Genomic DNA, 26,780 nt, shown 5'->3' with positions numbered 1-26,780 from the left:
GATGGGGGATTGGATTGAAGTCATGACTCAATGCAATCAGTTGGTTTCTATTATAAGCTATGTATGAATTGGCATGAAATGATGTGTATGTAAAAGTGCCCTGTGACAACATTGTTGTGAAGTGGAGCTATACAAATAAAGTTGTATTGAATTGAATTAAATAGAGGTCACTGCAAGGTATAAACATCTATAATCTATCTATAAGAAAGGGAAGTGTTAGATTTGTCTGCATAAATCTGGCTTATTCTGCAGCAGCATTTTCAGTCTGCACTGAAAATGGTGGGAAAGATGGCCTGGAATGACTTATGATCTAAAGCGCATCATCTGTAAACCACACGGAAGCGCTGAAAGCTTTAAACACGCATGGCTTCCAGCAGCAAAGTGTTTATTCATGATGGGACTGAAAACAGATGATTTAGAATCTGCTCTGATTCGGCCAAATGCAACAGAGCTCACTGGACGGCAAGTCAGTGTAAACACTACATGCAAATATGGAGTAAAGACTAGAATTTTTCATTCTGATTCAGTATTATCTCAATCTACAATTAGATCTCTGCATTGTTGAGCTGAACCTTGTGGGCTAAAGACAAATATTATTATTATTATTATTATTACTATTATTATTATTATTATTATTATTATTATTATTATTATTATTATTATTATCATTATTATTATTATTATTATTATTAATAATAATAATAATAATAATAATAATAATAATAATAATAATAATAATAAACATTAACAGTAGTAACAGTATTAAACATACTGTCTGTGTTAGTGATTACCTTTAAAGGAATAGTATTAAGTAATAAAATAGGTATCTAAGTATTTAAAAAAAAAGAATTATGATGATGATGCTAACTTTCACTGACTCTACTTCCCTAACCCTGTTCATGATAAAAAGGCCTCTTTAAGCCCATTCCTAATGCAAAAAACTAGAGCTTCAACGTATATTTCTAACCAGTCAAAACAAAACCTAAATATAATTCTTAACCTAACTGTATCCAAAACCAGCTTAGCTGACCAAACGTGTTTGTGCGTGTGCTTTTTATGCTGAGAGGAGAATGGATGAAATGAAAAGATTGATCCCTTTTCCGAGACAGCCCACACATATTCACTAACCCCATCACTAATGAAAACCTTTCATGCCTGGTGGTCTGCCTGCATACCCACACACACAGCAGCCAAACACAACCGTTTTCTGCTCTGTCATTGTGGAGGCGTGCTTCACTCATTGTGTTTATGAGTGGGTGTTAGCATTTATTTGGATCACTGTGGGGTTCATTAACCTCGAACCTACTGTTGAATCAAAATGACTTATTTGTGATGCTGTGAATAAGTTTTGTCTCTAACCTCCATCTAATGGCTCGGTGGCTATGTAAGGACCCACCGCAGCATTCCTCCCTCACACACAGATGTGACAGGAGCATAACTACTCAACCCACCAGTTCACAGATGGAAACACATTTTCCAGGGGTAGGTATTCATTTGAACTAATTGCGATGCAGCGCCACTCACTTACTGAGTAACTGGATGACCTGCAGATGAAACTCTCTGCAGCTTCCTGTTAGTTATTCCTCAGAGATTTACAGTCACCGCAAGCATCTTGATTTGGAATTCCTTTGGCAGCATGAGCTGACTAATGCTGAACAAGGTTTTCTCTTAACTGGAGGAAGATTTAACCAGTAACATCTCTGCTAGCAAAGTCCTTTGACAAATAACAGAACAAAGAGTTGATAATAAGCTCCAAATGGGATGGTTTTTTAAAAAAATTTATTTTATTTATTTTCATTTAATAGTTGTTCACATACAAACAACATGCAGTATAATACAATGCAACATGTTACAAGCCACACGGTTGATCCCTCTGAAAAACTCTCGGCTTTAAAATGATCCCAGTTAGAGATGAGCTTTACTTATGCAGATAGATTGTTCTGCATGTTGATCACTTGAACAAAAAATGTCTACATGCAAATAAGCTATTTAGTAAGGGTGCTTGAGATGGTCTTTGTGTCACAAACATTCAAGGTCTTTTGTAGATTCTTATGTTAATGTAAATCTGGGAGGTATTTGCTCTTATTAACTTTGACACAAGTGAAAAACATGTCAAGAGACAACCAAAAATTAAAATTGTGCTTAAAATAAGACCTGACAAGTAAAGGTAATCTCATTCAGAGAGAAAAAAATGTCAGCCAATGGATGTTAATCAGACCGGCACAGATTTTTCTGCTTACTTGGTTTGTTTGCATTGGATTGATGGTCATGAGGTCATAGTAGTTCTGTCTTATTGATGGGAGCAACAAACTACCTCATAAACGACTGAAAACAAGAAGATGTTCTGGATTAATCTTTTCATGTTTCAAATAGATTATTAAAGCAAAATTCCTGTCCCTTCAGTGTGAAAACTGATTGAAAGGCGTGACGTTTATTTCCACAGCACAGGTCAGATTGCCTCTCCACTCCATCTCTGTCTCCATTGTGCTGTCATGGGGAATCAATATCCAGCTTTCCAGTTCCAGTCAGACCTCCAGTTTAGATGTGCATGAGTCAAAGCCTAATTGCATAACATTACAGGGTAATAAAAATGAGTCATGAAAAAAAACTGTCCATAATGCAGAGTCATCTCGTAACCCTGAGATATTAAAAGTGTTTTCTTTTGTAGCAACCTTGATGAAAATTAACCATTAAAACATCACAAAAACAATGCTGTCGCTTCCTTTTAATAGGTTTTGAAGTGATTTATCATTATTATCATATTTCCTGATGATATTTCCACAGTTTGAATTCCAGGTTTTCATTTTTACTTCTATTTGTTTGCTTAACCAAAGATCTGAACACATCTGGATCATTCTTGACAATGAACCTTATGTTTTGTGGGGCTTTGCCAGGTGACGTAATGTCATTAACACGCTTGTGAAAAGGGAAATCACTTCTGTCCACATCAGGTTGCCAACTGCTGTCCATGATGGTTCCATCAAGCTTACTCAGTGAGTCAGAGCAGCTGCTGGATTTTCATTGGCAGAAAGAAGGAATGCTGTGATGATTTTAACCACTGAAAATAATGAATGCCTACATTCTTGGTGGTAAAACCTAGTTAACCTGAGGCTGAAGGCTTTTTAGTAGAGAAACTAAATGAGTCACAGCAAATATGCATAAAGTTCTCCACATGAGAACAAGTGATTCAGCAAAGACGTCACTAAATGTTTGGCATGAGAGATAATCTCCCCATGAAATGCTAAATTCTCACCCCTGCTGGAAATCCTCTGGCTCCTGCATGCGTGTGTTTGTGTTTATGTGTGTGTAACAGAGCTTAAAGCTGAGCTCATGACTGTCCTTTCGTCGCCTCCTGAAACATGAAGGCATGAAAATAAAAGATGACTTAAATTTCCTGAAGTCATGGAAACACTCTCATTTAGTCTACCAATACACACTGACTTCCCATTGAATGGTAATATTTCATGGCTCTGCTTGGGATTAATGAGAGCTCAGTGTTTTCTCGGGCCATTAAAGCTATTTCTTTCTGCTGGAAGTGTTGGGAACAATGGGAAAGAGCACTTGTGTGTTTCTTAATGTGTGTGCAATGTCAGACCCTGCTATTCTCCCCTGTAATTAGCTGCTGTATGTGCTTGTATGTCTGCCAGTGTGTATGTGTGTGTGCATGACTCAAAGTAATATAGCCAGCTTAAGAGATGCCGCTAACTCTCATCTGTTGCCATAACAACTGCAGTACCCCCACTGTTATCGAGTTAGCTCACAGGAAGGTGTTTGCAAGGAAACGCCAACTTTGATGGTGGCTGTGTGACCTGCAAGCTAACATGGTAAAAGAAAGGATGAGCTGATAGCTGATTGGATGCAAATTTTGCACAGCAACATCTCAAGGTTATTACAAAATGTTGTATGTCTGGCTCTGTTTCTCATACACTGTATAATGCAAAGAGGTGGTATTTCTGCTGTGCATGTCAGTCAAGTAGGCTGTGGCTGACTGAGCAAAACAAAACGTTAGCATAAATCAATAAATAATACAAACATGCATTTCAAAGAAGACCCAAAAAGCTGATAGCCTCTACAGTGCCGGCATCTAGTGGTGAAAATCTTGAATGACATGTTTAAACTTTAGTGAGAAATACAACAATAAATTTGATTTATCGCCCTATTTGATTTCCCTCTTTTTCTCTCTTTTCTAAACACATTACATTCAAAGAAACTGTTTGTACTACTTTATTACTCCATAAATGTGTGATCATCGTGGAAAAAATACTTCTGTATATGCAGACAGATTCACCAAAAGGAAATGATTTCATCCAGTAAATGAAAAATCCACTTTTAAATTTAATGTATAGATATAATCAATTTTTTATTTTTGAAAACCAAACAGTTTCATGTCATTATATCCTCTATTTAGATACATAATTAAAGTGACAAGAAAATTCTATAAACAACATCTTATAAATAAATAGCTATAAAAATCTATCTATCTATCTATCTATCTATCTATCTATCTATCTATCTATCTATATATATATATATATATATATATATATATATATATATATATATATATATATATATATATATATATATATATATATATATATATATATATATATATATATATATATATATATATATATAGATAGATAGATAGATAGATAGATAGATAGATTTTTATAGCTATTTATTTATAAGATGTTGTTTATAGAATTTTCTTGTCACTTTAATTATGTATCTAAATAGAGGATATAATGACATGAAACTGTTTGGTTTTCAAAAATAAAAAATTGATTATATCTATACATTAAATTTAAAAGTGGATATATATATATATATATATATATATATATATATATATATATATATATATATATATATATATATATATATATATATATATATATATATGCATATATATACACACACACAAACAAATACATACATATATTATATTATATTATATTATATTATATTATATTATATTATATTATATTATATTATATTATATATTTGAAGTTAAAAGCATATTTGTCTTTGTTTATTTCAGGGTCACAATCTTAAGAATTCAAACAAAGCGGAACCTTGTTCCATCATTTGGCGGGACTTTTTTAACGTGACACACTTTCTTTTATCCGACCAATCAAAGGACGCAGTTTCGATACGTAATTTCCCACGCGTGACAGACTGTCATGGAAGCCCTCATGCGCATATGTAAACTGAAAAGGCTCAGATAGTCTGCCGGGACCTCCGTCTTGTTCTGTGTTTTTACTGTGTTAAAATGCGGTATTTGTTTTATCTGGGCCGCTCGTGTGCCCGTCTCCACGTGCGTTCATGTCACGAGAGTGTTTACAGCCGACACGCAAACCAGCGCAGTGTAGGAGTGGACCTTGGAGAGAAGTGAGTTGACTTTCCCAGCTTCTGGGATCCCGATTAAACCGAGACAAAACTCGGAAAGACTTTTTAACTTTGAATGGATTGTGTGCTCAGGGTCACGTGGTTTGTTCTGACGGACACTTATGACAAAACATTTCTGTTTTGTAGGAAACTTGAAATCTCTTCAGGAAGGTTTGCCAAATTTGCTGATGGCTCTGCTGTAGTACAGGTACAAACAACCTTTAAATATTCACCAATGAGACTCTTGTCCTCTGATTTTTTTTCTCTCTTTAAAAAAAAAAAAAAAAAAACCCAAAACAATTTGACCTATAAAATAAAATAATATAAAATGGAAAAAAATGGTAGATGCAATAAAAGAAGAAGAATTACGAATATGGGTAGGAGTGCCAGTTTTCCAGATATTAGATGTGAACCTGACAGAGCTTATCCTAGGACAGACTAGAGCTTGTATAATATCATTGGACAGTTTCAGAGCTCTGCAAATGAATGCATAAGAACAATGTCTGACAAGCCGCACAAGATCTGACATTATTGCTCACAAACATCTGACTGGCACTGCTGTGTCTTGGGATTTTCAAGAGTATTCTCTTGAAAAAGGCTCTTTTTGTAGCTGCGCCATCAGTGCGCCGTATACAGCTGCGAGCAGAAAAGCATCATTTTGACATCGGTGGAACACATGTAGAATTTACGGGTCAATACATTAGCCTGACCATAGAGTTTACATCGCTGCCTATGCAGGCCTATGATTGTCTATTGATTCTGTTTTAATAAAAGAAAAATATAAACGTCTTGCACAATGAGCTCTTCTATCCTGTCATTTGCCTTCAGCTGGGAGAGACGTCTGTGATGGTGACTGCTGTGAGCAAAACCAAACCCTCTCCGTCTCAGTTTATGCCGCTTGTGGTAGGTTCTCCAACATGGTGGTGTAATTTCCCACCCTTTTTATGAGGATTTGGGAGCCAGATTATTATTATTAATAAATATTTTTTTTGCTTAGTAATGAGTGAAAGTCCACTTTGTTTGACAGGTGGACTACAGACAGAAAGCAGCAGCAGCAGGTCGAATTCCCACCAACTATCTGAGGCGAGAGCTGGGAACCACTGACAATGAGATCCTCACCAGCAGACTCATCGGTGAGCTGGAACATATGTGACTTGTTAAATGTGCAACCTTGTTGTTCCACAGCTATTTATGTGCTGTTACTGCCTTTAACATCCTGTCATGTTTGTGTTGCTCAGACCGATCGATCAGGCCACTTTTTCCTCCTGGTTACTTTTATGACACTCAGGTCAGTTCACTTTTAAGAGTGTTTTATGTCTTAATATTGTGGTATTTCCCTGCTTTTTTAAATCAATGATTAAATTATCATACATCTGTCTGAGACTTTACATCATGTTCATGTCTCCCAAAGATCCTATGTAATCTGCTCGCAGTTGATGGTGTCAATGATCCAGATGTGCTTGCTGTGAATGCAGGTGAGGTAAAGTCTCAGTCATCCTTTTCACAGACTGTAACACTCAGCTAACCCATTATATTCTCTCTGTAAAGCTTCTGCAGCTCTGGCCTTATCTGACATCCCTTGGAATGGACCAATAGGTGATAAATGCACAACACACTTAACTTGAAATGTTTTGTTTTATTCTCTTAAAACCCGGGTTCCGCTCATGACAGCTTGTGTGTTTGCAGGTGCTGTACGGATAGGAATGATTAATGGAGAGTTACTGGTTAATCCCACAAGGGCAGAGATGGCTTCCAGCACTTTAAACCTGATACTGGCTGGAGCTCCTAGCAGTCAAGTGGGTAAGTGATCAGCAGAGGCTTTTTATGAGGCTGTTTTATGTGTAATTTGCATATGCATAAGTAGAATAATGCTGTTTTTAATCAGATCTAAAAGTTAAAATTGACGCTAACCTTTAGGCATAGAGGAATGATGCGTATTTATTTCTGTCATCATGTCTTGTTGGATGTTTGGTTCATTTTTACCAGTTGTTATGATGACTACACCTGAGCATCTGCAGTTTGTAGCATTGTAGGTTTCTTGTCAGTCCCCCCGCCTGTGTTAGCATCCTGCTGCTCAGGTGAGTCATGCGATTGTGTGTTTGCCAGTGATGATCGAGGCGTCCGCTGAGAACGTGCTGCAGCAGGACTTCTGCCATGCTGTCAAGGTGGGAGTCAAACACACCCAGCAGATCATCCAGGCCATCCAGCAGCTGGTGCGAGAGCAGAAGGTCGCCAAGCGTACGCCGATCAGAACGTTCTCCGCCCCGACTGAGATGGTGGTGCACGTTCGGAGGTAAGAGCTTTTTTTTTTTTTTACGAGCGATGAAAAAAAGCATTTAAACAAGTTTTCAGATGTAATTTCTTGAATTAAACAGGAAAACTTTTCGGTTTGAGAGATGTGAGAAAAGCAGATATCAGCGTGAAATATTTGTCTTTGCTTCAGGTTAGCGTCTGACAGGATCTATGCTGTTTTCACTGATTACACTCATGATAAGGTACGTCTCTTCCACATATCTGAGTCCATTTATATTCAGATCCCTTCTATATGATGCGTGAATGTTTATGAATTTCAGAAGAGAAATTTATCTCCATAGAAATAACGATAATGTTGTCATGACAACTTAGATTTCAAGAGATGAAGCGATCAACAAAATTAGACTTGAAACTGAAGAAGATCTAAAAGGTGAGTTATGAATCAGTGTTTTGATTGCATGGACATCATTTATGGGTTATTTTTCATGAATTAAATCAGTTTGATTTTTATCGACTTTGTGTAGAAAAATTCCCACAAGCTGAGCCCTTTGAAGTGATCGAATCCTTCAACATCGTGAGCAAGGAAATCTTTCGTAATTTAGTTCTCAACGAGTACAGGAGGTGAGGACGAGTGTCTGCATGGGATGCACAGAATATTCTCATAGCGCTCCGATGCGAATGTCCGTCTCTGCATTTGTCGTTGAAGGTGCGATGGGAGAGAATTAACTGCTCTACGCAACATTTCCTGTGAGGTGGACCTCTTCAGGCCGCTCCATGGCTCAGCACTGTTTCAGAGAGGACAAACGCAGGTTTTTCAAGAGCATAAAGAACACAAAGATTCAGTATCTGTTGTTGTTTCTTTAAAAAAAAGACCATTTTCATATATTCATGTGCTTCCTTTAGGTGCTGTGCAGCGTCACATTTGACTCCCTAGAATCCAGCATCAAAACGGACATTATCACAACGGCTTTGAGGTAAAATGATTTAGTGCTGCATTTTCACTGATGTTGCTAATCAGTCATAATTATGATGCAGATGTTTAATAAAACAACTAAAATAAGTTAAATTAGAGGAGAAATATGATAAAAACAGGTGGGGCATTCTTTAAAAAGTCCTTTTAAATCAGAATTTATAGATTTATTTTATTGAAAATGTTACTCAACCAGTATGTCTTAAGTTGTAACTCAGAAGTATTATTTTTATTTCTGCATATACACATTTTTTTTACATCAGCTGCAAATGTAACCAGTACGTTTCTGTGTTGTGCTGGTTGCTGTGGCAACACAGCGTGATCTTTCGAGGAAGTTTTTGTTTAATTTCCCTCCTGAAGGTACAAGGCAACAAATGAAAATAAAACCATAATGTGAACCTCCTCACTCCAGTTCAGACATGCTTTTGATAAAAAAGAATAAACATTTGCACAAAAAGTACACAAAACAAAAGGATGGGTTGGGATGACAAAATGATTAAATGATATTGCCAACAGGAAAATTGTAAATAAAGGGGAGTGGTATGGTAGCTTAGGGAAGTTAAAGGGTCCCGAGAAGAAGAAATCAGGAATGAGGGGTTTATATCTTACAGTGAACTGCAGTGATTTGAAAAATCCCTTCAGGTTTATGAACAAGGCTCAACCGTTCCTGGTTACACGAAGAACACATAAATACATCAGGACAAAAGCATTTCCGGTACAGGAGGCAGGGGAACTGGCAAAAATACAGCATTTCTGTGACCACGGTAAAAACCTCGACATCTGTTTTCCACTGACGTTCTTGGTCGTCCACTCCTCCCTTCATCCAACAACGTCCCTTTCTCCACAAATTTCTTGTGCCGTGCACAACCTGAGGGACGTTATGGTGAAAGTCATCCACATTTATTCATGTGGTTTTGTGGACTGTTTATCCGTTGGTGTTTCAATGAACCACAACACATGCTGTGCATTTTTTAGAGGAGCAGCCATTTTTAGGGTTCTGTGAAGCAGAAGCTCTTTGTTTAAAGGGGAACCTGAAATACATGATGAAATGTTGTTTAAACTTTGATAACCACTGGCCACTTCTCTATGTATTTCTGTTTTTTATGTTATAAAGAGACTTTATGGACCCCCTGTATGATTCCACTGACACATTTTCCCACTGATTATATATAAATGTATTTAAATGGAGACCGGAGCATCAAACCTGCACTACTTTCAGTCAGATGTATGGTTGAATTATTGCATTTAATGCCTATTTACATGTTTCAGTATATTCTAATTATGTACAGCTGATATTATCAATAGAGTTCAAATAGTTGGCCCTCAGCTTGTCAACTTTAACTTTAAAAAACTGCTCTATCTGGTCGTATTTTATTACTGAGGAGAGGAATTTCTAACGAGAATTCATCTCTAATCTTTCACTTGTTTTCTTTCTGAAGCGGCATCAAAGATAAAAACTTCATGCTTCATTATGAAGTGAGTATAATGTTGCTTTCCTTGTAATACTCAACAAGATTCTTTTTCATCTGGTTCTCTAAATCTTTGTAATATTCTCTTTAATTTCAGTTCCCTCCATATGCAACCAATGAGATTGGAAAGATGGGAGGGCTCAACAGGAGAGAGCTTGGACATGGTTTGTTAAGATTGCTGACTGCTACTGTAGTCACACATTGCCATGAGAGCTTAGAGTTTTCTTTTTGTATTTGCAGGGGCTCTGGCTGAAAAGGCTCTGAGGCCAATCATTCCTAAAGACTTCCCCTTCACCATCAGAGTCACATCTGAGGTGCTGGAGTCAAACGGTCAGTGAGCAAAGTGTGAGAATAAAGAAACCATTGGACATTTATACATTTATTCATAGATTTATTTCTTTTGTTTATGTGTTCTCCTGCTTTGCTGACTATCTTGTTTGTTTGACTGATTTTATTCAAAGGGTCCTCATCGATGGCTTCAGCATGCGGAGGCAGCCTGGCTCTCATGGATGCAGGTACTGAAATACAATACAATATAACTTTATTATTAAGGCACTTTAAAAACAACAATGTTGACCAAAGTGCCACATTGTTAATGCCGCACAGGGGTTAAAAAAAAAACACAGAATAAATAACATACATTAGGACAACTTATAAAAAAAAAAAAAAAAATTTTTAAATTCCAGGCATCTAAATAATCAAAATATCATTTCTACCTAATGACGCTCTTACATGTTACATGATTGCCTTAAATCCCTATAAATCCTGACACAATAAATGAGCTTTTTTTTTTCTTTTTATTTGAATCATTTTACCCTTTAATAAAATGCAAAACAAAAAGATAAATAATTTGCATTTATGTACAATTTATTTTTCCAAATGATTCTAGTGCTAAATACATCCACCAGGGGGCAGTAGACAAGTAGCCAAGGTATGTAGAACTGGATTTTTGAGCATAAAGTAATGCTGTATGTCTCAGAAATATTCTGTGAAAAATATTATATGTCTAGTCTTAAAGAGTTAAGGAACATGTGCAATTTGTAGTTAAAAAAAAGCAATTAAACAAACAAACAACAACAAAAAAAACAGTCATCCTACTACAGAAGCACACAAAGCAACAACTATTTATATGTTCTGCTAAATAAGTCTGCCTGTTTCCTATTGGTTGGACTGGACTTCATTGCTTTTGTGTCCATTTTTTCTGTCACAAACGATAAGATTTTACTTACCCTGAACTGGTGAATTTCATATTAGAGCATCATCAATAATATACAGTATGAGGTAAGAAGGCTTTAATGCGTACATCTTCAGGATGGATATCTGTTGTGTGTGCGTGTGCGTGCGTGTGTGTGTGTGTGTGTGTGTGTGTAAAGAGTAAACCAAAGCATCTAAAATCGGTTCATTTGCATAAAATTGCATATTTGACCACCTTGCATAACAATAGTATGAATGCAGGACATAACATGCCCAGTCAGGACAGGAGAAAAATTCATATGAGATTGAGATATTGTCATGCAAACGTATGTTGCCAGGTGTGCCCATCTCTTCTGCTGTGGCGGGCGTTGCTATCGGCCTCATCTCCAAAGTGAATCCAGAGAAACCTGCAGAGATAGATGACTACAGATTGCTAACAGATATCCTGGTACATCGCTTTTTCCCTTTTTGTCACCCTTTATTTAATTAATGGATATAGAAATTTGGTTGAATCTTATAAAATTCTCTTTTAAAAACTCTCAATCTGTTTGGAGATGCTTTATATGAGCAAATAATTGTGTTCTGAACAGGGAATAGAGGATTATCTTGGAGACATGGACTTCAAATTGGCAGGAACAAACAAGGGGATCACTGCGTTACAGGTACTTTGATTCAGACCTCAAAGCAAGCGTCTGTCTGCCTCCATAAAGAGCCTGAGATTCATGAAATGTCAGTGGATTTTATATTTTATTTGAGGCATTAAATACTCGCCGCTTTCCCTTTCCGTTACTTCCAGGCTGATGTGAAGATTCCAGGTTTACCTCTGAAGGTTGTTATGGAGGCCATCCAACAAGCCACAGGTGCTGTAATCCCTGAAAGCTAAACTGAAGTTTAAAGTTTGCGTGTTTGTGCTTGTTTCACTGCTTTAGTCTGAATATTCCTCTGTTTCAGTGGCAAAGAGGGAAATCTTGGGCATCATGAATAAATGTATAGCAAAACCCAGAGCGAGCAGGAAAGAAAATGGACCTGTTGTTGGTAGGTTTTGTTGTCAGATTTAACTGGAAGCAGCTTAATAAGTCATATTGCAGTGTGAGTTTTGCTTTATTTGTAGAAAATGTACGAGTGCCCGTGTCTAGAAGAGCTCGCTTTGTTGGTCCAGGAGGTTATAACCTTCGCAGGCTTCAAGCTCAGACAGGTAATATTCAAGTAAAAGGAATAAAGTCACCTAAAATAATCATATCTTTGAAATGTTCAGCTGAAAACGCATCATTTTAACTTTTTTTTTCAAAGCAGGATTTTGTAACTTCAGCTCATTTTGTTTCCTTCTGAAGGTGTGACTATAAGCCAGATGGATGAGGAGACTTTTTCTGTGTTTGCTCCAACGCCAGGAGCCATGAACGAAGCTCAGGACTTCATTGGCGAGATCTGCAAAGATGATGTGAGTCTTCTCCACTTGCAGAAATGAATGCTGGATCTCCTAAATATCTCAAATGAAACTTACAATTCTGTGATTTTTTTTTTTTTATACATATTTGCAAACATCTGTGCATGAAAGCTCTGCTCACATACATTTTGCACCAACGCTGGTGTGTAATTGTGTTTTCTTAGCAAGAACAACAGCTGGAGTTTGGTGCTGTCTACACCGCCACCATCACAGAAATAAGGTAAACTCATCGTTGTATGTTTTGCTGATAATGTAGTAATTTGTCAGTGCCAGGGATGTTTATAAAGAGCACATTTGGGCATTCATCCAGACTTTAATGGCTTTCTTGTGCTGCTTTTCAGGGACATTGGCGTGATGGTGAAACTTTATCCGAACATGAGTGCTGTCCTGCTGCACAACTCACAGCTGGACCATAAACGGGTTAGTAAAGTTCACCTTTGTGGAGTTTCTTTTCTTTCTTTTTTTTGCCAGTGTTTCTATATTTTTAATATGAACTGATGTATATTTCCCTCATTTAGATCAAGCATCCAAGTGCTTTGGGTTTAGAGGTGGGGCAGGAGATACAGGTGTGTAACAGTTCCTACAAAATGTCGTTAAAAGTACATTTCCAGTCTGGGTTGCTTGTTTTTAAATGGTGTTTTGCCAACAGGTCAAGTACTTTGGACGGGACCCAACAGATGGCAGAATGAGGCTTTCTCGTAAGGTGCTCCAGTCTCCCGTGGCAACAGTTGTCAAGACGCTAAGTGAGAAACAGAGCATCTCCATGGGTTCAAACAATAGCCACAGTACCGGCAGCGATTCGTGACGTTCCTGAAAAAGAGGATAGCTTCGGCTTATGTGCCAAAGTGGGTTCAAACAAAAGATGACATCAGGTGAAATCTGCTAAAAAGGAGAAGCATCAGATATTTTCATGAACTGAAAGATATCTGTGGAAAAGAGACTCAGCTGCTGGACAAAGACATTTAGCCTCAAACTGAGAGACAATTACAAATGACATGTTGTTTCTGATATCCTTTTTCATGTTTTAACTGCAGAAATGTTTGAGAAATATGTTTTCAGTTGAATCTCCTGCTCACAGCACAACTATATTTGTGTTTGTACACATGTGGAAAAACTGCCCATCTTTAATTTGGGAATTACATATTTGATATCTAATGTTGCTATTTGTCCTTTTATCTGCCTGGATTGAGATATAGGAAAAGCAAAAGGAGAAGTGCATAATACATGTCTTGTATTCCTCTTACTCATTTTCTTTTGTGTTGTATTTGTAGTCCACGAGAAAATAAAACAATTACCGTAGATTGTTTTAAGGTGAATAGTTTTACAGTAATTTCCAGAAATTAACCATGCACATGTGGGTTTTTTTCTTCCCTGTTAGTCCAATTCAATATTTTCTAAAAATGAAGTCAGAAAACGGGGCTGAACAGCGGCATGGTGGTTAGCACTGTGGCCTCACAGCAAGAAGGTCACTGGTTCAATCCTTGGGGCAAGGTGTGGTCAGTTGCCCCCCACCTTTCTCTGTGGAGTTTGCATGTTCTCCCCATGTATGCTTGGGTTCTCTCCAGGTACTCCAGCTTCCTCCCACTGTCCAAAGACATGCATGTTAGGTTAATTGGGTACTCTAAATTGCCCGTAGGAGTGAGTGTGAGCGGTTGGTTGTCCCCATGTAACCCTGCAATGGACTAGCAAGCTGTCCAGGGTGTACCCTGCCCTTTGCCCTAAGACTGCTGGGATAAGCTCCAGCTTCCCTGTGACTCTAAATTGGATTAAGCCATTAGGAAAATGAATGAATGAAGTCAGAAATCCTGAATATTTGAGCCACTTTAAGTAACCAGTATCCAGTCTTTGCACCATATTTAATGAAATACAAGACGTATATCCTTATGAAGCTCATTTGGTACTGCCTGTCCCAGGGGCTTATAAGGGGGGCCTTTTTTCAAACAAGAAAACTTGACTGTTTTATGACTTATTTGTGTTTGTAAAAAAAAAACAAAAAAAAAAGCCGAGTGAATTTGCTTCAAGTGTACATCGGCGTCTCTCGCTTCTGCTATTACTTTTCCGACCCTTAGATGGCGCTATAAACTCCTGACGCTGCGTTTCTGCCATTGGACCCATAGACTTTCATATACGGTCTATGATTAGACGATACATGAGTAAACCCCGCCTACCCGCGACAGTTAGCGCTTGATTGACGTCGACGAAGAAAAAGAACACAAGATCGGATTACAAGATGGCGGTCTGTGGACGTTAGCAAGGAGGCCGTCAGAGTTGTTGTGTTCTCTTTTCTTGTCTAATATTCAGCCTTCTATTAAATTCATTTAGGTTATAAACGTAATGTGTTTATGAAGTAGCCTAAAAAAAACTTGAGTTAGATGTGCGTGTTTAATAAGATGCAGGTGGGAAGAAAGTTAACAGGTCGAGGAAAACACTAGACGGGTTGAGCTGATAGCCTGTTAGCTTCGAGCTAGCGTGCTAGCGCCAACTCTTTTAGCCATGTCGGACACTCGGCGGCGAGTGAAGGTGTACACGCTAAATGAAGACCGACAGTGGGACGATAGGGGCACTGGACATGTTTCGTCTACATTTGTAGAACGATTGAAGGGAATATCATTATTAGTTCGGGCCGAATCGGACGGTAAGTTCCTCGTTAGCATAGCCGCATTAGCGTAACATCGGCTAACTAGCGTGCTAATGCATGGTTGTTTGGCAGAGTGCTTTCACTATTTTTTATGTTATTTACTAGTCGTGTGGTACGCTTGATTAGAGCCAGCTATATTAGACTTTAAATCTAACACTCATACTGTCGTTTATTTTGGTGTGGTAAGTTGGTTGATCGTTGGGGTTAGCATGATCGCAGGACGTGAGCTCTGTAGCATGGGGGCCCCCCTCAATGTCTCGTAGTACACGTACTAACTTGTTATTGCTTCTTTATAGTGTAAAGTAAAATCTGTTCGGATTCTGACTATTTAAAATAACCAGATTAAACACAATTCTATATTAAAGTTGGATTAAAAATACACTTTAGATCGCAGTACTAGTTTTTTTTTTTTTCTTTCTTTTTTAGTTTAAGTTAAGTCATTAACAATGTGCTTTCAGGTTGGATTTGTTTAACCCAGTGTTTTTCAACCACTGTGCCGTGAGAGGTCATCAGGTGTGCCCTGAGAAATTATTCAATTCCACCTGATTGGTCTTAAAAGCAGCTCTGTGTTCAGGTGAAAGATAAGAAAATGTATTTTTCTTGTGTTCTTATTTCTATTCAAGGCTACTTTGACAAGATGGACTTTATATTAATAATATGGGCTTATTATTATTTTTTAAAAAACATACACACATTTTGGCTTGTGGTGTGCCTTGTGAGTTTTCAGTTTAAACAAACAAAAAAAAAAGTGTTCCTTGGCTCAAAAAAGGTTGAAAAACACTGGTTTAACCTATTCTTTAGAAGCTGTATTATTTGATAAGTTTCTCAAATGATCATCCTGTTTACTTTGAAAGATAAATGATTATCATCACTATCTTTCAGGATCATTGCTGTTGGAGTCCAAAATAAGTCCAAATACTGCATATCAGAAACAACAGGTAAATATTTGGCATCAAAATTTGAACAGGTTAATTCTAGAGATACACCAATCTGCTTCTAAGGGACTCTGATAGGATTGACATCCGAAATTTGGATATTGGTGGGATATTTATTTTTTTAATACCAAAGCAGTCGCTATTTTCCATCATTTCTATTGTAAATTATAGTACAAGGTTTTATTAGGCTGTTGTAAAGCACACATTACTTCTAAGAGAGCAATTGAAATACAATATATTACTATTTAAATGTTTTCTAAAATAATTTGAAGTAAAACCTTAAGTACATTATGTCTGTAGTTCATAATCGTAATAAGAACAAAAGTGGTGACAATTTAGCAGTGACAACTGAAGGGAATCGGGATGCATGTGCATAATGTGGGAACACTAAATAAGCTGATATTGTGGCAGACAGGTTGCGGTCTGCAGCATTGGTAAAGACGACTAAATTCTGCAGAACATCTGACATTAGAAGCTATTCAATCAGGCAGTAGCCACAAGGACATCCAGAAATGTCTTCATTGATGTGGTTAGCAAAGATTCTTAGTTCAATTTGAAGATCCTGCAAACAAGATTTTACTAGATATAAATGTTTAAAATGGTCCACATTGTTGGATGCCTTAGTGAAAGCATTGCTAGCAATGTGAAATTAGCCCTTTCAACAAAGTACAGCATATAAGCAAGCAAAACAACCCAATCTGTAAATTGCTGTTTTCCTCCACCTCATTCATGTAAGTCCCGTTGCCATGTAGGATTAGAGCCTTTTATTAAATGGACTTTTCAGAATTATCCATTGCAGAAAGAACATTTTTTGTGAAAACATTTTATTTGAGCAACTTTACTGTGGGCCAAATATTTTGGTTTTCACGTTGTTTCTTAGCATTTTGCTGCTCTCCTGAAATCTTTGTGTCTGCTTAACTTTCTCTACCCCTCTTAGTGAAACCGCTTTGGCTGTACACACATTTCAAATAGCTGTCTTTCTTTTTTATGGCTCCAGACTAAATCTATCTAAATTAGTAACATGGTACATTAGTACCCATCAGACTTGTCAGTGCAGGTGTGTGATAATGCTGCGTCTTAACTAGAAACTCTGAGTAATAAAGTAAAGCATATGTAATTTTAATGTAAATAAGTTCAATTGGAAATATTTGAAAAACTGATTTTGCATCAACATATTTTGTTTGATTGAAACCTGCATAATACTGTAAACACAAGATCACAAGAGGTCCCGCTGTAGATCAGTGAGGTGGATCAAGGGAGTTCAGCTTGATATCAGATCTGTCAATCACATCAATATTGGAACCCAATACAGCTATTTGATCAGATCAATTCCAACATTTAAGTTTCTCAAATACCAGCATATTAAAGATGTATGTTTGTTTTTTTATTATTTCACCACTTCATGCATTCCATCCTATTCTCAGTCCCTCGTCTGATTGTTAACATTGCAAATGAAAAACTGAATTTTCATGACAGTAGGTTTTCAAAACTGTAGCTGAGGAATGAATGCTGAGATTAAATTTTAGGAGCCAGATTTCTTTTTTTAAGCAAAGCAATTTCAGCATCAGTTTGAAAGAGTAATTCCAAGCCACACACATTTGCTCACAAGAAAGGTCGTACTAATTATGCTCAATTTCTGATTGTGTGCAATAATGATTTATGTGAATAAGAAAAAGGCTTTTATATTTCCTTCTTTTCCTGTCAGGACACACTGATTGTCTGGTCAGAAGCAGATAATTATGACCTTGCCTTGAGTTTCCAGGAGAAAGCTGGCTGTGATGAGATATGGGAGAAGATTTGCCAGGTAATGTCGAAGAGGGCTTAATTTTTTTTAAGTGCTGATGTTCTGTTGATTGTATAACAAAAATTATATTGCATGGTGCTGCCTGTTTAATTCTTTGTTTAATAAATGTCAACTATGTATTCTTTAGGTCCAAGGCAAGGACCCGGCTCTGGACATTACCCAGGACCCTATAGATGAATCAGAGGAGGACCACTTTGAAGAGATCCCAGAGACAAGCCACTTGGTTGAGCTTCCTCCTTGTGAGTTAAGTCGTCTTGAGGAAATTGCTGACCTGGTTACCTCCGTTCTCTCCTCGCCCATCCGGAGGGAAAAACTTGCTCTGGCGTTGATGAGTGAAGGCTACATCAAGAAACTGCTGGGCCTCTTCAGAGTATGTGAGGACCTGGACAACAGGGAAGGCCTGCATCACCTCTATGAGATTGTGCGAGGTGTATTGTTCCTCAATAAAGCAGCTCTCTTTGAGGTGATGTTCTCTGACGACTGTATTATGGATGTTGTGGGTTGCCTTGAGTATGACCCGGCATTGGTCCAACCTAAACGACACCGGGAATTCCTGACCAAGACAGCAAAGTTTAAGGAAGTGATTCCTATCACAGACTCAGAGCTACGGCAGAAAATCCACCAGACCTATCGGGTTCAGTACATCCAGGACATAATTCTGCCAACTCCCTCAGTGTTTGAGGAGAACTTCCTGTCCACACTCACTTCCTTTATCTTCTTCAACAAAGTGGAGATTGTCAGTATGCTGCAGGTAAGGATCCAATCCTCTTATCAGCGAGAGATTGTTGAATAAAACTGATTTTCTTAATGAGTTGGTGGCAGCTTCTGGTTATCCAATATTTTCCCAAACCTACAGCGTAGTTTGGTAGGAACTTGTTATGCTGAGTTGTAAGCCACATTTACAGGTGGGTTATGAATATTTGGGTGAACATGGCTTTTGATATGAGACAAACTGATTTTAGTTTTCTTTTTTTTCATTTTAACAGACTAAATAAGCTATTTCTGATTCTAGACATGCATTTCATGAGACCAGCTGAAAGGCCAACATGTAAAATTTGTCTTTGTGAGCCAACTTTTGTAATGTGAACCAGATTGATGATATGTACCACACGATTGTTTTCACAATCTTTATTTTACTGTTCACTTTTATTGGCAACTGTTTCTTGACCGTTTTGGCATATCCTATTTTTACTTTAAGTTTTAGGGCTTCTACATTTTGAATAAAATTTATGTAATTACTTATATGTAGTTGCTACATTTCTGTTGTAATTATGACAAAACATTTTCTTCACCTGACCTGTTGTCTGATATAATGACCGGAATCTGTGACTCCAGTCATGAAAAATTGTGTGCAGAAGTAGTGATTGAAATATGACATTTCTGTTAGTTTCTGTCAACTGTTTGTAGGTGAATGGAAACATTTCTAGAAATGATTCAGAATGATGGCGGTAAGCTCAAATGGCTCACAAGAATGCAGGAATATGTTGCGTGTCTCTCAAAGGTTTAATTGTGCTTAATTTGTCTCTAGTTTCTATACTGACTCAATGTAAACCTTGTTTTCACGGGGTCACAGGATGATGAGAAGTTCCTAACGGAGGTCTTTGCACAGCTCACAGATGAAGCCACAGATGACGGTAAAAGGAGAGAGCTGGTAAGTCCAAAACTTTGCGATTCTCAAAGATATTTGTCAACATCTAAATAGAAATATTAAAATTGAAAGGTTTGTCTGTTTCAAAGGTGACTTTAATTAGAGGGAAATAATGTATTTCTTCTATTATGTGTCTTTCGCATGTGGATTACATAACTGAATTTAATCAGGATTTTTTTTTTTCTTATATATAAAACTTAATATAAATTATTAACCAAAGTAATAAAATTCTGTTAAAAACTAATCTTTCTTTTTCCCCTCTTTGCACCAAAGGTAAACTTCGTCAAGGAATTCTGTGCTTTTTCACAAACATTGCAGCCACAAAACAGGGACGCCTTCTTCAAAACTCTGGCAAATCTAGGGATTTTACCTGCTCTGGAAATAGTCATGGTATGTTCTGGTCAACACTATCTGCACTGTAATGAAACTTCTCATCCAAGATGTCTCATATTCTATGTTTTGTATGTGAATAATTAAATGCTGAGAGGTATTTGCATGGTCAATGTTATCGATTCACCTTGGTTTCTTGTTTGTGTGTGTTTGTTTTCTTGGAACAGGGAATGGATGACCTGCAGGTGAGAGCAGCAGCTACTGACATCTTCTCCTACCTGGTGGAATTCAGTCCCTCCATGGTCAGGGAGTTCGTTATGCAGGAACCACAGCAGACGGACGACGTAAGCATGTTCACATCATGTGTCACTTTGTAGTTTCTGTGTGATAGAATAAAACAACCGGGGTGGTTGTTTGAGAACTGTAGGTTTAAACTTTATAAGATTAATGTTGCTTTTCTGTCTTAAAAAAACATTATTGATTTTTGTTAAATTATTGTAACATTTCCATACATGAATTAAAAAAAAGAAACATTTTTTAAATACAGTATTTTACCTCTACAGACATATGAGACATATAATTTATCATGATTTATGATCTATTTGAATGTTTATTCTAAAATATTTATGAAATAATATCTAATAATTATGTAAATCTTCTATCTGTCATTTTCTTTCCCTGTTTATTGCAAAGGCAAACTTGCGTAATTCCATTGTGTTCAATTATATCATATATTTATTTATTCTCATGTGAGTGGAAACGTATTGGATGACTCACTAACATCTAAAGTGGTTTATTTACAAAAATATCATCCTCATTCATGGATATGCAATAAAAAAGCTTGTAAATAGCTGTCCACTACAGGGGCATTAGGCATGAAAAGGTTAACATGGGTACTCTTGACAAAATGCACGTCTTGTTAATTGTATGCTCTGTATTTGTCTTTCAGGATGTTTTGTTAATAAATGTTGTGATCAAGCAGATGATTTGTGACTCGGACCCAGAGTTAGGGGGGGCTGTCCAGCTGATGGGTCTGCTCAGGACACTCATTGACCCAGAAAACATGCTAGCCTCCACTAATGTAAGCAAAACCATCTAAGTTTGTGTCGCATGTCAACAGGAACTAAGTTTTTGTTTTGTTTTTTTTTTCTTTTTTGTTTGCCTTTTGTGACCAAAACAAACAATCATTAGTCTAAACTCATAACAATTTGTGCTTTGTTTTGTACAGTGTAGTTTCACCTTGACTCTGTCCTCTCTAGTTTCTGGTGCTTATCCCTGAACTTTTCCTATAAATGAGTACATACAAAAGGATCCTGTGTAACGTTTAGCCACTAGAGGTGCTAAACCTGTAACTTCCCACTGACCACATGACACTGTCACATTCATTAGTCATGAAAACATCAGCCTTTAGCTTATGGGACTACAGCAGTACTACTTCCTATTGAACAGTGTATGAAGACGTTAAACCTAAACCAGGCCACTTGTTAATTGTTCTGCTACTTCTTTGGTATTTACATGAATTATAGGAAATGCATTTATTGTATGCAAATCAGTTCAACTTGTGGGAAATGTTTAGGGAGTCACCTTAGCTTTAGTCTGTAGCCGATTATCTTCAACAAGCTGCATTTGGCTTCAACTAAACAGTAAAATGAAGACAGACATATAAGACAACATTCTGAAGATCATCAGGCGCTTACAGCCATTGTTTTGAATAAATGCTGAAAGATGTGGAAAAGTACATCACATTTTGGTACATTTGCAAAACAGGCAAAGAGCTAACTTAACAGTCTAAAAACAGGCAAACGGAGACTGGGCTTTGCATTCAAACTGTTCATCAGATTCCAATGAGCAAAGTCTTTATCAAGGTCAAGTCTTTCCTCTGGAGCGATCCCTCTATCCCTTTCTCTTTCTGGCCTCCTCAGACACCGTTTTCACCTTCTTACTTCCTTTAGCCATGACAAACTTTTATTTGAAGTGAGGAAAAAGTAGCAATTAGAAAAAAGCAGAGGCCTTTGTGTTTATAGAGAGGGGGGGTATAAAGCAAAATGCTCCAGGTCACATGATGCCATGAGAGACAGATCTGCCCCTGCAAAGTTACAATGTCTGGTTTCTGAAGAGTGCAGCCCCCTCGGAGCGCCAATACTATGCAAAGCGCCAAGCACTCCATATGGAGCCCAGAAATGATCCGCTATTAGTCACATTAGACTGATGTTTGCGTCAGAAGTTACACAGTATCCCTTTAAATTTACAATTACTACCAACAGCCCCTAAAATCTTCTTATCAGCTACAACTGACCGTCCTGTTATTGAAGGTTTCTCTGTCATCTCCATCTTAATCCTTACCCAACCTTGGTGTCACCTAGGTAATTTGAGTATTCTTAAGTTTTTAACCGCTGATATCACTGTGTGAAGCACACAGACCAGGAGTTTTAATAATCATTCAGGAGCTCAAAGCTTTAGCTTCAGATGTACGTTAAAGATTTTTATAAATTCAACATAAATGTAGGTTAATGAACTCAGCTGGTTGGAAAAGAACTTTGTGATAAAACATCAGACCTTCCCCTATCAGATTTGCTTTGTTGCTGTTGAACCTAAATAGAATATCTAATATATTTTGCTGATTATTTTACTTCTATCATCTGATTTCCTTTAGAAAACCGAGAAGACAGAGTTTCTGAGTTTCTTCTACAAGTACTGCATGCATGTCCTGACTGCTCCTCTGTTGGCCAACACCGGACATGACAAGAACTCTAAAGGTAAGCTGTGCACATACACACACACACTAGTAAAAGTTATAAAACACACATTATATATATAAAACACACATGTATATATATTTTAACCGGTAATTCTTTTTCATGGCTTTTAGATCCACAAGAAGGATCAACGAAGATCGTCCCTGTCTGTCCAGGTAGGCATTATTTAACTCATCAGCTTTGAGACACTGGATATTTGTGTCATTTTGCTGAAAATTATTCTTGTAGGAAATAATTTAGTTTTAATCTTCCAAATCTAAAAGTTGTAAATAAACCAAATTCCTTTGTAAATAATTTCATTGATGGTGTGATTGCTGAAAGTGATTCATGTTTTGATAGAGGAGGAAATGTATTTAAAGGCATTTATATTATGGAAGTCCAGTTTGCTTTAATTTGAATTTTTAAAAAAAACTCTGTTGTGCATCAGGGTAAAAGGAAAGTTCAGGAAAGTCCAATGTGGAGCATAAAAGCAGATTTAGCCTTTGTTCAGCTGTGTGCCTGTAATGTCCGGATCTAAAGTGGGATGCTTGTCTTTGTAGACAACTTCCAGACGGCTCAGCTGCTGGCGCTGATCCTGGAGCTTCTGACGTTTTGTGTAGAGCACCACACCTACCACATCAAGACGTATATCATGAACAAAGACCTGCTCAGGAGAGTTTTGATGCTCATGAACTCAAAGCACACCTTCCTTGCTCTTTGTAAGTTCTTTCACGTGTTTGTGCTGCTTGATAGAATTTTTTTAAAAAAGTTGAGACGTAGAGCTGCCGTATACATCCGAGCTTACACTGATGAAAAGTCTTTAGAACAAACCACCATTTTTACTAAGTTGCTGTCTTGTTTTGTCCAAGGTGCCCTGCGTTTCATGCGCAGGATCATCGGTCTTAAAGATGAGTACTACAATCGCTACATCATTAAAGGAAACCTGTTTGAGCCTGTCATCAATGCCCTGCTGGATAACGGCACCCGATACAACCTCCTCAACTCAGCCATCATAGAGCTCTTTGAGTTCATCAAAGTGGTGCGTAAATTCTCTTTACTTGCTTACAAGTAATTGTCTCCATGGTGTTTACAAAATGTTTTTCATCATGTCTCCTTTAGGAGGACATCAAGTCCCTCATAGCTCACATTGTGGATAACTTCTACAAAGCACTTGAATCCATTGAGTATGTTCAGACTTTTAAGGGCCTGAAAGGCCGGTACGAGCAGGAGAAAGACCGGCAGAGTCAGAGACACAACAGGTCAGTAGATTGATAATAAACCTCAAGCTGTTATTACTCTGATCTTTCACTGAAGAGATTCTCTATGCCACTTTTTCTCAAATGGGGGTACTTCAAGGCATTCTAGGGGGTACCCGAAAGGTTTTGAAAACATGTTTTTTATGTTTCCTTTAAAACCTACTTAAACAAAATAATCTAAACATAATATTAGATAAATATTTAATATATTTCATCCAATGTAAGTATACATTCATAAACTGAATTTGCATGCAGATTTACACCATTACGTAACTAAAAAAATATTTTACAGGGGGTGCTGTGTTGCAAAAAGGTTGAGAACCGCTGCTCTATGGGATGTTAAATGGGGCGTTTCATGACACTGTCTCCCCCTCGTAGGTATCACAGAGATGCACGATCAATGGATGAAGATGAAGAGTTGTGGTTCAACGACGATGACGACGATGAAGATGGAGAGGCAGTGGAGAAGAGGATGGAGGATGACTTCTCCGATAGCTACGGCAAATACATGGAAGCCAAAAAAGGTAAGTAGGACTGGTATTAATGTCAGCACCTTTTTTGTTTTTTCCTCTGCTTGGATTATTACAACGTGTTGGTATCCAGGAGCTGCCAACGGTGCCAACAACGGGAAAGCCGCAGCAATCCCACCTGCCTCCCCAACTGGTCCACCAAACAACGGTTCATCGTCCTCTGTTAAAACCGTCGCTCTTCCTGCCACACCTGTTGTCAAGGTAACCGGAGTGCCAGAAAAATGTGAAAGTTGATGCTTATTCTTACTATTGTAGCATTTTGTAATCCTTCTTGTTTTTGGTGTCAGACTGCTCTGGTTGGTTTGGTGGACTACCCTGATGATGAGGATGAAGATGAAGATGAGGAGGAAGACCAGTCTCCAAGGAAACGACCCCGTTTGAGCTCTTAAGGTTATTTATCCTCTCTTTGTCCGGTCATGATGGGTGGACACCAAGTCCTTCCCATCCCCTCCTCCTCTGGTCGTCTCATTGGTCCTCGGCCTGCCTGCGCCACCTGCCGGTCTCTGAGGAGACGGCGAAGACGAGCTCCCGTCTCACTCTGTTCCTCCTGAACTCTGCTCCTCTTTTCTCCTGCAGTGGAGGGAAATCGAGAGCTTCTCCTCTGGAAAGACAGTTCAGTCTGTTCCTTTGTGCTGGTTTTTTTTTTTTTTAATTTTTAAAAAAAAAACTTTTTTACAACCAGCTTCCTGTGGGAAATTCCCAAATCTCATTTTCTTTTTACTGAGGAAATTCATTGACCTTTTCCAAATCCCCCGTCTGCTCCACTTTCACCTTCTTTTTCTTCCCCATTCACCATCCTACGTACCACTCAGAGGCTGCAGTGGAAACCACATGGCCAAGGCGGCCACCAGCTCCACTCGTTCTGATCCGGCTGCAGAAAAGAAGCTGCAGCCGACCAGGAATCCCTCATTTGTTGCTTCTTGCCTTTCCATCCTTCCCCATCCCGGACCAACAAGCTGCAGAGGAAGCCAGAGCACACCAAGCCAGTGCACAAACCGTTCAGCTGGCCAGTCAGGCTAGCGGGACTAGCCGTCGTAGTTGTAGAAAGCTTGACTGGTTGAAGCCATGCGTGTGTGCCACCCGCCACAGAACCACTTAGTTTTGTTGGAGATGGAGGAATCTAGGCAACAAAGTAAATCTACATACTGAAAGAAGGATGTGACAAACCAGGATGGACATGCAGTTGTTAACACTGCTTGAATCCAGCAGAGCAGGACTCAAACCTTAAAAGCCATGGCAACAGTTTTGTCAAGGCACACACAATATACACACTGTCTCACAAGACTGCGTTAGCCAGAAGTCCTGTATTTCATGAATTTGTTTTTAAAAAAAAAAAAAAAGTACTGTACAGATTATTTTTTTCCTTTTTAATAATTTTCCTTAATGTGGTTTTGAAAGGGAGAAGCGATGCCCACCTGCTTGCGTTTTTCTTTTTTGTTGTCAGTCGCGCAAACGGTAGGCGTCCCTGTTCGCCCTTTCAGTCCAGTTCAGTTAATTCAATGTAAAACGCAGAAAATTTGCAAATGTTGGTTTTAAAGAAAATAACATTAAAACTGCAGTAAAGACATTTTTGCAGCAAATGTTTTGAGGATGTCTGGAGTTTGTATTTTAGTCATTTTAAGAGTTTTGCAGACTCGTTATGATCCATATCTGATGATCTGCCCAGGATTAGATTTCCCTGGGACACGAGCTGTTGTGGTGCTTCAAGTAGGTTTAGTGCCCACTCTTGTTTCTGGGGGTCGAGTGTCAGGCCTCCTTTCTTTTCAGAATTTAATTTCATAATTAAAATGATATTGCTGAGAATGATGCCGGGTCGAGGGGCTTTGTCCCCAGTTGGAAAGTCTGATAGTCACACCAGTTTCAGTGAAGATCAGTTTTGTTCTACAGTTAAATTTAACCGTCTATAAAAAAAAAAATAAAAAAAAACTAGTGAAAAGAAACTTTTTACAATTTGAAGACATAAAAATAATAGAATGGTCTACCCCTTGGAGTTTAGTTTCTCAGTCCTCTACAGGTTAAAAACACTTCTTCTCTCCTGATCTCACTACAAGCGCACAAAAACAGACGAATCCAAACCTTCGATCCTAAATAGGAATAATCCAGATCAGACGTACACACAGCTTCTGATTCGCATCTGGATCGGAGCAGTGATTGCCAACATGCTTGTTGGGACTTCAGTTGTG

At 38.0% G+C, this 26,780-nt stretch overlaps 2 protein-coding genes across 2 annotated transcripts; both read left to right on the top strand.

The window, feature by feature from the left end:
- The first annotated feature begins 5,192 nt into the window (after positions 1–5,192).
- On the top strand, positions 5,193–13,991 carry pnpt1 (polyribonucleotide nucleotidyltransferase 1). Its single transcript, XM_079249198.1, has 28 exons — positions 5,193–5,394; positions 5,539–5,599; positions 6,220–6,294; positions 6,419–6,524; positions 6,630–6,679; positions 6,803–6,866; positions 6,940–6,987; positions 7,078–7,191; positions 7,498–7,684; positions 7,835–7,886; positions 8,017–8,074; positions 8,169–8,265; positions 8,351–8,453; positions 8,548–8,618; positions 10,054–10,090; positions 10,181–10,247; positions 10,324–10,413; positions 10,545–10,598; positions 11,616–11,725; positions 11,868–11,939; positions 12,074–12,137; positions 12,229–12,312; positions 12,389–12,472; positions 12,609–12,715; positions 12,886–12,941; positions 13,063–13,141; positions 13,240–13,287; positions 13,371–13,991. The coding sequence occupies exons 1-28, from the start codon at positions 5,276–5,278 to the stop codon at positions 13,524–13,526; spliced, it is 2,313 nt and encodes a 770-aa protein (XP_079105324.1). The 5' UTR covers positions 5,193–5,275; the 3' UTR covers positions 13,527–13,991.
- A 962-nt stretch (positions 13,992–14,953) lies between these two features.
- ppp4r3b (protein phosphatase 4, regulatory subunit 3B) lies at positions 14,954–25,022 on the top strand. The gene is made up of 16 exons (XM_079249423.1): positions 14,954–15,356; positions 16,242–16,297; positions 18,000–18,098; positions 18,226–18,849; positions 19,672–19,749; positions 20,020–20,136; positions 20,304–20,420; positions 21,026–21,157; positions 22,730–22,832; positions 22,946–22,987; positions 23,372–23,530; positions 23,681–23,850; positions 23,931–24,070; positions 24,446–24,591; positions 24,671–24,798; positions 24,885–25,022. Exons 1-16 carry the CDS (start codon positions 15,215–15,217, stop codon positions 24,984–24,986), a joined length of 2,355 nt encoding a protein of 784 aa, XP_079105549.1. The 5' UTR covers positions 14,954–15,214; the 3' UTR covers positions 24,987–25,022.
- Positions 25,023–26,780: the final 1,758 nt, after the last annotated feature.

Source organism: Telmatherina bonti (genome assembly GCF_933228915.1).
Source record: "Telmatherina bonti genome assembly, chromosome: 11".
NCBI classification, from domain to species: Eukaryota; Metazoa; Chordata; class Actinopteri; order Atheriniformes; family Telmatherinidae; genus Telmatherina; species Telmatherina bonti.
Note: the sequence above shows the minus strand (reverse complement) of the source record. Positions and strands in the feature narration are given on the sequence as shown.

What these genes read in the sequence shown, in the direction of transcription:
- pnpt1 (XM_079249198.1), top strand. Translation starts at nt 5,276, where the DNA reads ATGCGGTATTTGTTTTATCTGGGCCGCTCGTGTGCCCGTCTCCACGTG. An exon ending in AGCTCCTAGCAGTCAAGTGG is followed by an intron (nt 7,192 to 7,497) that starts GTAAGTGATCAG and finishes TGTGTTTGCCAG; the next exon opens with TGATGATCGAGGCGTCCGCT. An exon ending in AGGGGATCACTGCGTTACAG is followed by an intron (nt 11,940 to 12,073) that starts GTACTTTGATTC and finishes CGTTACTTCCAG; the next exon opens with GCTGATGTGAAGATTCCAGG.
- ppp4r3b (XM_079249423.1), top strand. Translation starts at nt 15,215, where the DNA reads ATGTCGGACACTCGGCGGCGAGTGAAGGTGTACACGCTAAATGAAGAC. An exon ending in AGTTCGGGCCGAATCGGACG is followed by an intron (nt 15,357 to 16,241) that starts GTAAGTTCCTCG and finishes ACTATCTTTCAG; the next exon opens with GATCATTGCTGTTGGAGTCC. An exon ending in TCTTTGAGTTCATCAAAGTG is followed by an intron (nt 23,851 to 23,930) that starts GTGCGTAAATTC and finishes TGTCTCCTTTAG; the next exon opens with GAGGACATCAAGTCCCTCAT.